This window comes from Lates calcarifer, linkage group LG20 (assembly GCF_001640805.2).
Source record: "Lates calcarifer isolate ASB-BC8 linkage group LG20, TLL_Latcal_v3, whole genome shotgun sequence".
Lineage (NCBI taxonomy): Eukaryota > Metazoa > Chordata > Actinopteri > Centropomidae > Lates > Lates calcarifer.
The window spans coordinates 279,697-292,342 of record NC_066852.1 but is presented as its reverse complement, the minus strand read 5'-3'; the positions used below and the strand labels follow the sequence as shown (position 1 = coordinate 292,342).

The window sequence follows — 12,646 nt, the reverse complement described above, 5'->3', positions numbered from 1 at the left end:
AGGGGTTGGTCGTACGGAAGTGGGCGTGGTTTAAGCTAAACGGTTGAAAAAACCGTGAGCATAACTTTGAACATAAATAGCCTCAATTCTGAATATAACAGTGGCTAATGTCTAATGTGACTAAATAAAGAGAGAAAATAACAAAAATAATAATAAGAAGCCGAATGTTTAAAGGGTTAAAACAGTGACTTTATCATGTTTTTCTGTTTAGATCTTTGTGACTTTGCCACTGCTTCTTTCCATCGACATTAATAAAGGGTCTGTGTATCTGTGTGATCTATCTTTCTTTTTACAGTTGAACACTCACTGTCTGAGCTGGTCGACTCTCAGACAAAGAGGAGAGACTTCAAAGTGAAAAATATTTATGAGTCTCAAAGGGTTAAAAGTCTGGCTGTGCAGGAAAAATACAACTCACATACCAAACCAATGAGACGGAGCCCCCACGGTGAGTTCTGTAATCCAGAAAACAGAACCGGACCCCAGACCGGCAGACTAAATGACACGAAATCCTGAACCCACCTAAAACAAACAAGGATAAAAGTCTCAGTGAGGCTGTGCTGTTGATTAATAGATCTTGACTTAACATTATATCATAACTATATTATATGTTATTGTACTGTTTAAATTATTTGTGTAAATCTGAAGACACTGGCTTGGTTTTCCAGTGTGCACAGGGGAAAATTGAGCTTTTCCAAAACAATGACGTAAACTGCTCAGTGAGGGTTGAAGCTTTAACTAAACAAAATGAACTCCAGTATTGGAGTCAATGGAGTCTGGTAGATATATAGTGATGTTTCTGGTGAAACAAAAAGGATCTTACTCTTTGATAAAAATCTCTATCTCTGAAGGACTCCTATCCATAATGTTGTCAGACACTTAGAATAACAATCTGAGTGTGTCAGAAATGACCACTTTAGTGGACGTACATTGACGAGGACCATTGGACTTTTATCAGCAGGAGCTTGGTGATGACTGCTGATAAACATGTAATCTCTATTTGAGATCACAGAGCAGGAGGAGACTGGTTTAACAGACTGTGTGGCAGCAAAGCTAAGACAGCGAACAGCTGTTGTCATTAACCTGTATTTATATATTTAATTATATCAGACTGCCGGTCTCCCTCCTCACCAGATGTTGCCGTGAAGAAGTTTTGTTGTTTTAATTGATGAGTTTAGTTTATGTGGCTTAATGCAGAATTGGTCTCTGTGCATCATCAGGGGTCAAAACTCCTGAAACCACAACACAACCCACATCTCTCCTGCTGCTTTTTGGGAAACATGCACAGTGAAGGTAACAATGTTCCTGCAGCAGACTGAGGAATGTGTTCATTTCCTCTCTGGTGTGAATGTTTACACTCTGCACATTTCTGGATAAAAGTCCTGGAGGGAAGTGTGTGTGTTTGGGTCTGACTAAAGTAACTTATGGGGACACATCTCAGACTAAAAGACCAGTTAATTGGGGACAAAAAGCCACGTCCCCAGTTGGAAAAACAGATTTTTTGGGTCAGTGGTTAAGGTTAGACTATGTCGAAGTCTTGAGTAATGTCCCCCTGAAGTCATGAGGACAAAACTTTGACAGTCATGGTCACATTAGAGATTTAATCAGATCTCTGCCTCCCTCCAGTGGTCAGTTTGGAGAATTACAAAAAGTTTTAGAGCTTTAGAGCTTGATGATCTCTCTCGTCCAACTTTAGGATTATTTTTGCAGGAAAATATTGTTTTTAAAGTATTTCATTTTTTAATTTATATGCAAAGATCAGTCCAAAGTAAAAATCAAATACAGAGTTGTTCTCCAGAGAGAAAGTGTTTGCTGATGGTAAAATAAAAGAATTTAGTGTTACAACTCCTATTTCAAAAGGTGGTGTTTGTGTGTTTCAGTATTTGGGGCAAGATTTCAAGAATTAAGTTATATTTTGAGAAACAAAAAATGTCTGTAGAATTAAGTCTTCTTTCTTTTGTAAATTATTTTTCTCACAATTTGAAAATGAAAATTACAATTTTATTCATTATGATATAAACCTTTTTGATCATAAGCACCACTCAGGTATTATTAACAGATTACTTTTATTATAAATATACAGTGTTAAAATGGAATGGTACCTGACACTGCCAGCCGTTTACCGCTTATAGAAACAAACAAAAAAATGGAACATGAGTTTGTGCTGCAGATCTGCAATCATCAAATCACACATATGCAACAACACAGAGCATCAATCAACAGGGAAATAAAAACATTCCCCTCCGAGTTGGACGCCTCGGCGGTGGCGGTCCGACTGAGATCAAAACCAGGAAGAGTCCGTTCTCTTCTGTCTCGACTCTGTGTCCAAAAGTTCAGCACAGTTTGCAAAAGACAAAAAAAAGGACATGAAACTGATCTGGGGTTTGTCTCATGGAGCAAATAATGACAAAGACATGAGACCAAATGGTGCCAAGTAATAAGAATGAGATCACAGGAAGATGTGACTGAGACATTCATCGGTGCGTAACATCCAACGGTTTGTAAAGGTGCCACATGCAGCATTTTTAACATCAGTAAATCATTGTTTCCGTGATGGAAACGTTTGGTTCCTGGACTCTCACAGCACTGTTTTGGGATGGTGTTCCAAATTCATACTGGTTTTTAACAGAAAGTTAAAGTTGCTGGTCTCAAATAAAAACGTACTGAAATTCTGTCTTTACAACATTAAACTGAACATCTTTGGATTATTGATCATTACTGATTTTTTCATTATTTTTGTTACATTAATTGGTTTCAAGGAGGAGTTTTCAGACAAACTGAAGCTGTGTTTCTTTATTTCTACTGTTTTCTGAGTAAGAACAGTACCCCCTGTCTGGTTCCTGTAATAAAACAGATCCACGATTCCCTCTAAACCGAAACGACTGAAAAAGTAAAATCCAGCGAAGAAGCTGCAAGGACAGTCTTTTTGTAGATCTTGTTTTTACAGTTAAATGCGAAAACAATTCACATCTGTTAAAAAGTCACCTGTAGCACCTTTTTTTAATTTGATCATTTATCTTCATGAATGTCGCTCACATCACTGAGCGCTGGCCTAGACGGCCACTAGGTGTCCCTGTTTTTTGAGTCCTTTTTAGGTCCAGTTAGCTCCGACGGACACCGCGGAGCTGAGCGAGCATCCTGCCGCGATTAAAACATCCTGCAGAGGCTTTAAAACACAGCTGCAACAAAAACATCACAACAGGAGCTGTTGTTCAAGTCAATGGCATGAAGGCTAACAAGCAAATCTAACTTTCATTTGCTTACTCCAAATTTCACTTTTAAGTATCAGGCACTTAATTTTTAAGTCCTTTACATAAATGAGCAGTGCCGTTCAAGACTGATGCTGAAGTAGTGTGCAAAACACTGGATATAACAAGTCTGTTTGAACATGCATAACAAAATGTAAACATTTAAATCTTTAACTTTATCAAAGGGGGGAAAAAACAAAATTAAACCTAAAGAAACCTTTACAAACTAAAGCTTAAATAACCAAAAAACAGAAAGAAAAAAAAAAACTATTCAACTCTCATACTGGTTTAACATGCTGCTCATCTCTAAACTAGAAGATCTCCCCTCACCCTTTAAATGACACACCAGCCCACAGTGGCATGTAGTCATTAACATAAAATACATGCAGAAACAGAAAAAAAACCTAACTAAGGCAAATGTTCAGGAGATTCAGACTGAGACTCTCTGAGATAAAACTGGTCCAGTGGAGGTGTGGTTTAACTGGGAGGCTCCCAGTGTGAGCGTATAGTATATAGTATATAGGGGTATGCTTGAAATGAACTACGCTGTACGAAGAGTGAAGGCAAAAGTGTTTGAGCTGTTCAAAGGCAGGGAGAAAAACCAGCGAGAGGCAGAAGACGCAACAAAAGGTGGAGTTAAACAATTGTTGGACAATCTAATATCACTGTTAATTCAATATTTTTGTGTTTTAGCAGCTTTTAACAAACACCATTTACCCTGGAGCAAGTGTTACTCTTTCTGCATTAGCGAGGACACAAGGGTCCATGTGACGTACATTTTGCCGTTCAGACAAATTTCGGAAAAACTACAGACTGCAAATGCACCACCTCGGGCAGGTCAGTCGAAATAAAATCCAACATTAGCACTAATACAGTCGTTAAAGTTTGTTTTTAAAGGAACTACACACTGTTTGGGTCTGGTTTCTTGTGCTAGCAGACTCCTACAAATTTGTAAAATTTAAACACAGGTAGCTACTTTAGGCTGTTTTTATCTGGTTTGACAACAAGGTTTAGCATTTAGACAAACCATCTTGAGTAAGGTGTAAACACCCCCAAGCTGGAATTATGGGTGATTTTTCTCTTTTGCTGATATCATGAGCTAGCTGAAGGTAGCTGTTGCGTGACATCAACTCCCCATGTTGAAGTGGTGTGCAATGGGCTATAGTAAGAGCGACACTTTTCAATACTTTAGATAGTGTTGTCTTCTTTTAAGCCATTCTAAAAAGAAAAATTAAAATGTAAAGAATGTGTAAAAAAACTATAAACATGCATATCTGGCTACCTAGCTACTGCTGTGTGAAAGGCCAACGAAACTCTTTCAGGACGTAGTTTCTAACCTGCCAACATTAAAGCTACAAACAACCCATAATGCAACACTGCTTTGCTCTTCAAATTTTCTGACAAAGTGTGTTAGCTCCACCTAGAAAACACCTCCCAGGTTTTAGGACATCCAGCTTTCGCCCCACGCAGAAACTTCAGAATAGCTTGAAACACTTTTGCTTTCCCCATGCTTGTACGAAATGAATTCCTTTGAAGCATACTGAGGCCTTTGCAGCGCTGCACTACAGACTGAGCACATTCAGAAACACCTCACCTTTGATAAATTAAGGTTTACTGACTGGATGAAGCAGACAGACATTAAATATATATATTTATCCTGTTGTAAGATTATCAGACTCGTTATGAGATACATTAAATCTTACTGCATTGATTTTCAATATGTTCTCAAGAAATAATCACTAAAAGTAAAAAGTATGTTACCGTCCTCTCCGTATAACTGCTTATTTTATCCCTAAAGTGATGGAAAAAACTTATGTTACGGTGACGTTTCTTTGACAGGATCATCTGCCTGTGCAGTAAAATAGTTATTTCAGTAACCTGAAACACTAAAAATTACTCTGACTTCTTCAATGTAACGGTATATGTTATAGGAAAGGTTAAGTAGGAGGTTTGAGTCTGGTGGTTTCTGGTGGTTTACATGTGCTTTGGTGCATCTGCCCAGCTATAAATCTACTGAGTATACATGTATCTCTACTCATGCATTCATTCACAAACAGTTCATATCTGCCTCACATTGAAGCCAAACAGTCAAATACATCTGGAAAAAAACTGCAAATATTTTCATAACAAGTCATGATATCTTTTTAATTAAATTCTTTTTTTAAAATAATTTCTTTAAAAACTCTCTGGACAAATAATAAATCTGCTGTGAGAAAATTTTCCACTTGTTTTTCAAAGTGAGACGACGAGATTTGATGACTTGCTGAGATGAAAAGAGTTTGCAGCTTTATCAACAACAACAACAAAAAATGTCAACAATATGGCAACAGCTACATAACTAGGAATAAACAGCACCAGTTAATTTCGGTGTCGTAGTTGATTCCACTACTCTTGTAAAATAAAACATTGGCAAGAAGGAAAAAAAGAAACCAAAAAACCCATGGCAGATATAAATATGCAAAAAAATCCAAATGAAGCAAATGGGTACAGTAGGTGTGCAAATCTGAACCATCGTCTGTGGCAGAGAAACAAACAGAGACAGGTCAAAGGAAAAGGCTGTGAGTAAAGTGATACCTTGACATTTGAGTTGTTTCAGCTACACAAGGTTTTTGTCACGATTGTGGGGTCGTGCGGGGTTTTGTGTTGGCACTTCGAATGAGAAGCAGCAGCAGCAAGGTTGATCAGCATGAGTAAACGGCAGCACGTTCTTCGACATGGAGGGGAATGCTGCGGGTTTGATTCCTCATTTTTCACCCGATATTAATGCGATCTGTATCTGGACGTCTTATAAATTCACACTAATGCTGCAGAACAAATAACAGTCAAGAATATAATCAGATTTCAAATCAGGTGTGAATGACATCTGTCTGACATTCTTAAAGGAGTAGTCTGACATTCTTGCTGAGAGTCAAGGTCTTCACACATTTTTTTCAGAACGAGATTGATTTTTCTGAGCCTTTGCACTTCAAGTTAATGGCATCAAAATCACATAGACTAGCAAAGGCTGCTCTGGGTCAAAGGATCCCAATAGTTGATCCTCTGCCTCTTCGGATATGGTACTGGCATCCCAAGCAAGACCTAAAGCTACGTCCTACTGATGTCTAAAATATTCAAAGGAAAGTAATTTGCACTTTAGATAAGACGACTGATACATCTCGTATGCCCTTCCCTAAATATGAAGCATCAGCCAGGGAACAGTTAGCCTATCTTAGCACAAAGACTGGAAACACCTAGCCTGGTTTGGTTCAAAAGTAACAAAATCCGCCTACCAGCACTTGAAAAGCAAATAAGTGCATTTCCCACAAATGTCAAACAGCTACCAATGAGCCCTTCCTCTGCATACCGGCTTTGCTTCCCTTCACCTGAGATTAACCATGTTTGTTGACGTGTCCGGTAGCTAATCTGAGATTCAATCAGAATGAGGTCTGAACACAACACCAGCCACACACGCCAACGTAATGAGTCCAGATACAGATCGCAGGTTAAAGGATAATTCTGGTGATCCCAAACCAACAATGGTTGTATAACACCGGATTTGTCCTTTAATACCAGGTGGAAATGGCGTCTGAGTAACTATGGACCAGCATCCAACACTGCTGTGTAAGCAAATACATGTTGGGATTAGCTTCTTCCCCCCGAAACAATGGAGGTGGAATTTTTTAAAAGAAAAGAACCTGAGGTAGTCTGAATGTTTGGGCTACATGTTCATGTACGATCTCTCCAACAACTCTTCCTCCTGCGCTGATGTGATTTCTTATCGGTCGAACGAACAGTGGTAGTGATAAAGGCGAGACGATGGCGCCAACGCATGGCCACAGTGGTCTTTACAATGCAAAATGGCAGGGCTGGGTATTGAACCTCAACACTCGAATATTGACAGCAGATATCAAAGATCAGATTTAAACCTAAATTTTTACTGCGTTTTATTCAGATAAGCTGTCGTACAGCTGCTAATATTACTTAAAATTTTGTTAAGAGTTTCATAGCAAAGCACCCAAAGAACCGTTTTATTCCGATGACACCCAGCCCTGCCAAGGAGTGAAAGAAAACTAAACAGGTCCAACAACATCAAGGTATCTCTTTAAGTGAATGTGTTTGAAGCCGGCGAAGAAACAGATCGCGGGCCCATTTAAGGCACATGTGTGTACGAAAGGTTTATATAATTTCAGCTAATGAGCAGGACTATAGAAATGCTTCACTTAACAAGCTATAACGTGAAGTCCAGGGAGCTCTTTTCTCAGAGCTCCGGATAACATCTAAACACTTTATCAGAAAATAACTATCTCTCTACAGAAGTAGAGTACAATTTTAAAAATGAAACTACCGAACTACAGTACACTCTAGATGCTAATAATGACGTCTTGATGCATAGCATCACCCATATATGTAATATTGATTTTTCTTGTAAGTATTATGGATCTTATTCAATATTTCACTGTAACATTGAATAGTGGAGTTAATAGTGTCATGGAGAGTTATGGCAGTGTTTGTTAAAAAGTCACAGTCTCAACTCTGTTTCTTTTTTTAACCTTTTAAAGAGACAGAAATCAACAGAGAAAGGAAGAGAAACTGATTTGTGATTGTCATGAGTCTGTGTGTCATCTTTCCTCTGCAAAGTTCGATCAATGACGTGATCAAAAACCACAGAGAAAAACAGGAAATAAACAAAACAACAAAAACAAGTGAAACAAAGAGAAGTTACGAGTTCAGATGTTCTCAAACAATGAGGAAAAGGAAAACATCCCTGCGTGTCTGGCATGTTCAGGGTTTAACCCAAGACTGACATCCAAGACCAACACCCGAAGCCCCCAAGGTGAATACAACGTCCCCGATTCCAAAAACGGACAAATCTCCCCGCTTATCCGAGAGTTTTCTGGTCACAAAAATGCTGCTATGAGAGGGAATAATGCTAAAAACAGTGTGTGTCAGTGTTTGAGGGTCCGGCTCTCTTCAGCTCGGCCGGACCAGGACCGGAGCAGTGGGTTGGACCATTCTCCTCCTGCTCCGAATTCTTGTTTATCTCAGTTTCATGCTGTTCCAGGTCGATCGCCACCTCCTCCTCCACCTTAACTTCTTTCTTGACCACCGCTCCTCCCTCCCCTCTCTCGGTCTCAGTCCTCTCCGTTTCAGTGTCAGATCCCGGAGGAAGAAATTTCCCAAACCTTGTCCCATTCAGATCCTCCTCGAGTTTCACCTGGAAGGGAGGCAGTCCGAGCAAGAAGGCCCTGATTCTGCTTGGGGAGCTCAGGTCCGCGGGTTCCTCCTGGTTCTTCATGTCTGCATCCTGCCCTCCTCCACCTCCTCCAGAGCTGGACCGCCCCCCCAGGGTGAAGTCCTCGGCCTGGTCCGTGCACCCACTTCTGGGCCTCTTGGATGGTGGTTGATCTGTGTTACCGTTGATCGTCGCCCGGCTTGGCTCTGGTCCCTCTGTGCTGGGCCTCTTAACTGTGAAGCGTTTGCTTAGGTTGAGGGGCAGCGCCTGCTCAGGGGGAGGGGTGATGGGAGAACAGGGTGGGGGCTTGGTACTCAGGTCCTGGGACAGGGCCTCGGACAGTCGGCGGGTGAAGGTCTGCAGCTGAGACGAGTCCAGACGGCGAGTTCTCATCAGCTGGCACACCTGAACGCTGCAGTCCAGGTTCAGAGGCAGGACCCGGAGAGGCGGCAGAGGGGGCCGGTTCCGGACATCCCGGCTGCCTCCTCTCTGGGCTCCCTCATCCACGTTGCACCCCGAGCAGCGGTTGTTGTGCTGGTGGAGCTGATGGGGCTGAGGCTGAAGCTGGTCCCCGCTGGGAGTATCTGGGCTCACACTTTTGGGCTGGAGTGGGTAGACAGTCGGATGCTGGGCCGGATCTTGGGGTGTCAGCGCTGGGCTCTCAGGACCTCGCTGGAGGCTGATACGGCTCCTGAACACGTCCAGAGGGCACACGCCTTTGATGGGACTGAAGCCACCCAGGGATCCTCCGACGAAGTGGCGAGGCAGAGTGGAGAGGAGGACACCGGGAACCGGAGCCACGGACTCCCCTCGGTCCGGCTTCAGCTCCTTTGGTTTGGGCTGGAAGGGGAGGAAGGGAGCGGACATGGGGGAGAGGTCAGGGGTGAGAGGCATGTTGACGGGGAGGATGGCCGGCTGGACGGGCTGCAGGACGGGAGGAGAGAAGAAGAAATAGGCGGTCATGGACAGTGACGATTTTATTTTTTCTATATTTGTTGGTTCTTTGTACAACAATAGTTATTTTTATTATTCAAAAGGAGGAAAAAGTTCTTTAATAACTTAAATTATCTGAGCACTCAGATAAAAAACAGCAATATAAAAATAACTACTATACTATAAAGGTAGTAGTTTGGTAGTGATGAGGTTACAGGTGGTGAACACTGACTATATACGTGCGTAAATCAGATTTTCCTGGAGGTTACCCTGTGTGTGGTGCTGGGCGTCGGTCCTCCTCGGCCTTTGGCTGGAAGCAGAGGACTCTGCTGCTGAGTCTCTGCTGCTGCTGTAACTGCTGCTGCTTTGGCCTTAGCCTGCTGCTGAGCCAGCAGCTTGGCCTGAGCAATCAGCGTGGCCTTGTTGCGAGTCCCTGGCGGCCGGCCTCTGCCTCTCTTCACCACCACGGCACCGTTCGGGTTCACGATCTGAGAGAGAAGGGAAGTGCTGGCTTTGTTCATGTCTTTTTTGGAGGGTGGACGGGCTTGTTGCACTCAGAATATGCTTTTAAAAGTTATTTAATGTTGTGTTATTCCAAAACATTGCAACAAAAAGTCTTGTATGTAGACAAGGATGTCTGCAGGTAAATTTATTGGTGTGTTTACAGCTGCTCTGTCACTTACAGTTCGAGAGGGAGGAGCAGGGGCTGTGATCTTCTTCTCCTTGGCTTTGGGTCCTGGTTTTCTGCCTCTAGGAAGTGGTTTCCTTCCTCTGATCCCTCTGGGTTTTGGAGGCGTGGGGGATTCTGGGATTTTGAATTCTGCTCCTCCTGCTCGGAGGTGCTCTTCGTAAGGAAGCATCAGCCTGAGACACAAGACAATAACACAGTTACGGAGGGATTGTACTTGTATCGACGGATATATCTCATGTTTAGGATTTTAGTGGGTCGGTCTGACCTCTCGTAGTGTCTCCTGGTGCAGGTGGCAGCGCTGGTGCTACCGGGGCATCCTCCCAACTCGTTATAGACCACTTTCCATAGACGGTCCGACGTCACCTGTGACAAACAACCCTGAGGTTAGCATCCCCCTGGTTCCCTCCACAAAAAGCTTTTTGGATTATTGCATATGAAAATGTCTTGAGCTTGTGTTAAAACCACAGACCTTATTTCAGACATTTAAGTAAAAACCCTTTGACTTTGGGACAAGGGAACCGTTAGCTAACTTACTTCCTGGTTTTAGGACTCATTCCTGCACAGAGGACTTTGGTTTGAATTCATCTGAACTTCATCTGACTGCCCTGGTGCTGAGTGGACTGGGGTCACAATGTGTTAAAACAATTACATACATTATACAGTGAGTGATTAGTGGTGCAACACCATGTTGTATAATAGGAGTATTGTTCAGTACAAGGCTCAGTTCAGTACAGAGTGTGCAGTGAAGGACTGAGCAGGTCTTTTGTTGTGAACAGAGCAGCACTGAACTCAAACTGTTCTGCTTGTTTCTTGTGTGTTTCTTGTACAGCTGCTTTTGTTGTTGTGTGTTTATTTACTGTAAACTGCTGAGAAATGACCAGTGATGGGAGAGGTACTCAGATCATTTACATATGTAAAATACAGCAATACAGCATGTAAAAATACTCAATACAAGTGTTAAAAATCCTACTTAAAGGATGACTCCGTTTTTTCTGAAGCTGGGAAACATCACTTTATATCAATACCAGACTCCATTGACAAAAACAGGAATTTTACCAAGCAGAACACAGAATATTGCTACATCTGTTACTTTTACTCATGCTCAGGATCTGAATACTTCTTCCAACAATGAAAGTAACACAACACCACAAACACACTAACAGATAGAGGCAGTGGTATTCCAGCAGCTCCTGTGTTCTGCTCGGTAAAATCCTTGTTTTTGTCAGTGGAGTCTGGTACTGATATACAGTGATGTTTCTGGTCAAAACAAAAAGGATCTTACTCTAATAAAAAGCTCTGTCCTATTCATAATGTTGTCAGACACTTATAATAACAATCTTAGTGGCTGTCCATTGATATGAACAACTGTCCACTGGATTACATTGCACTGTTCCTAGAGATTTTTGTCCCTATCAATCATTTACACCAAAAACATGGGAAAATAAATAGGTTCGGGTCCTAAAATACAGGAGTTATTCCTTTACAATAAAGGTTAGCTTAGCTAAATAAACTTAAGGTAACTCACCTTTTTGTAGCCTCCAAGCCGTTTGACCACAGAGTACATGAGGAAGAGGTCGACTGAGGACGGACATGTTGAAACCCAGCGGCCCAGGCGAGAGGAAACAGACCAGACATGCAAACGTGGAGCACAGAGCAGATAAAAGTGCAAATCAGTTTAATTCTGAGATAAAACGCTCACAGTTTGACTAAACAAATACCTTCTGACAAACCCAGCCTGCAAAGTACTTCAATAAAGTAAACCCTCCTGTTTTTGTTTTAAATATATTTTCAGTTTGACAGCTGCTTTAATTATAAGGAACCACATCAGATCAGATGACGTTTTAATGATACCTCAGGGTAAAAACATTTCAGCTGCTTCAAACACAATATTCAGGTCCTCTAAACTTTATTTAAAATCCAATCAAGATCCCACAGTTTTCCCAAGAAATATGTCAAGTTCAGTTAACAAATGGATGTAATACTCTCAAAAAGCTTTGTATTGGTTAAAAACGATTTTTAATGCATAATCTATTTTATTAACATATTTGAGTCAGTAATTGATTAGAAAATTGACTAAAAAGCAGAGAAATATGAATATAATGTCAGAAATGTTTTCTCTCAGGAGAGTGAGTTTCAAAATAGTACAGATAATAAAATAGACATAGTTTGTTGTGCTCCTGTAATGTTTTCCCAGCTAACCATAATAACTGTAATGACTAATTCCTGTTGTGTGTTTACTTTAAATGAATCTTGTTGGTGACTTATTTTTACCACTTTAATTTATTGATCTGTGATCTTGTAACTGATACGTTGTTGTGTCTTTTGTTTGTGACCCTCTCTTAAATGTCAAGAGCACATCTGTCAGATTCACTTTTAACAGATGGAAAGGAAAGAAAAATGATAGATGCAGTGGTTTCAGAAAGTATTCAGACCCCTGCACTTTTTAAATGGCTAAAACTGTTCATTTTAGTATTCAGACCCTTTGCTGTGATGCACCAGGTTTACACATGACTGGAGCCCACCTGTGGCAGACTGAACTGATTGGACATAGTTTACAAAGACACA

The 12,646-nt window shown here is 41.3% G+C and overlaps 1 protein-coding gene across 1 annotated transcript in view; it reads right to left on the bottom strand.

Moving 5' to 3' along the window:
• Positions 1 to 2,046: 2,046 nt before the first annotated feature.
• Positions 2,047 to 12,646, bottom strand: part of zgc:77151 (uncharacterized protein LOC337153 homolog) — a 35,903-nt gene continuing 25,303 nt past the window's right edge. The window contains exons 8-12 of the mRNA XM_051078638.1: positions 11,607 to 11,659; positions 10,347 to 10,444; positions 10,074 to 10,254; positions 9,660 to 9,878; positions 2,047 to 9,381 (exon numbers count right to left, since the gene is read on the bottom strand). Coding sequence (XP_050934595.1) covers positions 8,155 to 9,381; positions 9,660 to 9,878; positions 10,074 to 10,254; positions 10,347 to 10,444; positions 11,607 to 11,659 — 1,778 coding nt within the window. The 3' untranslated portion in view covers positions 2,047 to 8,154. The remainder of the gene's footprint in view (positions 9,382 to 9,659; positions 9,879 to 10,073; positions 10,255 to 10,346; positions 10,445 to 11,606; positions 11,660 to 12,646) is intronic.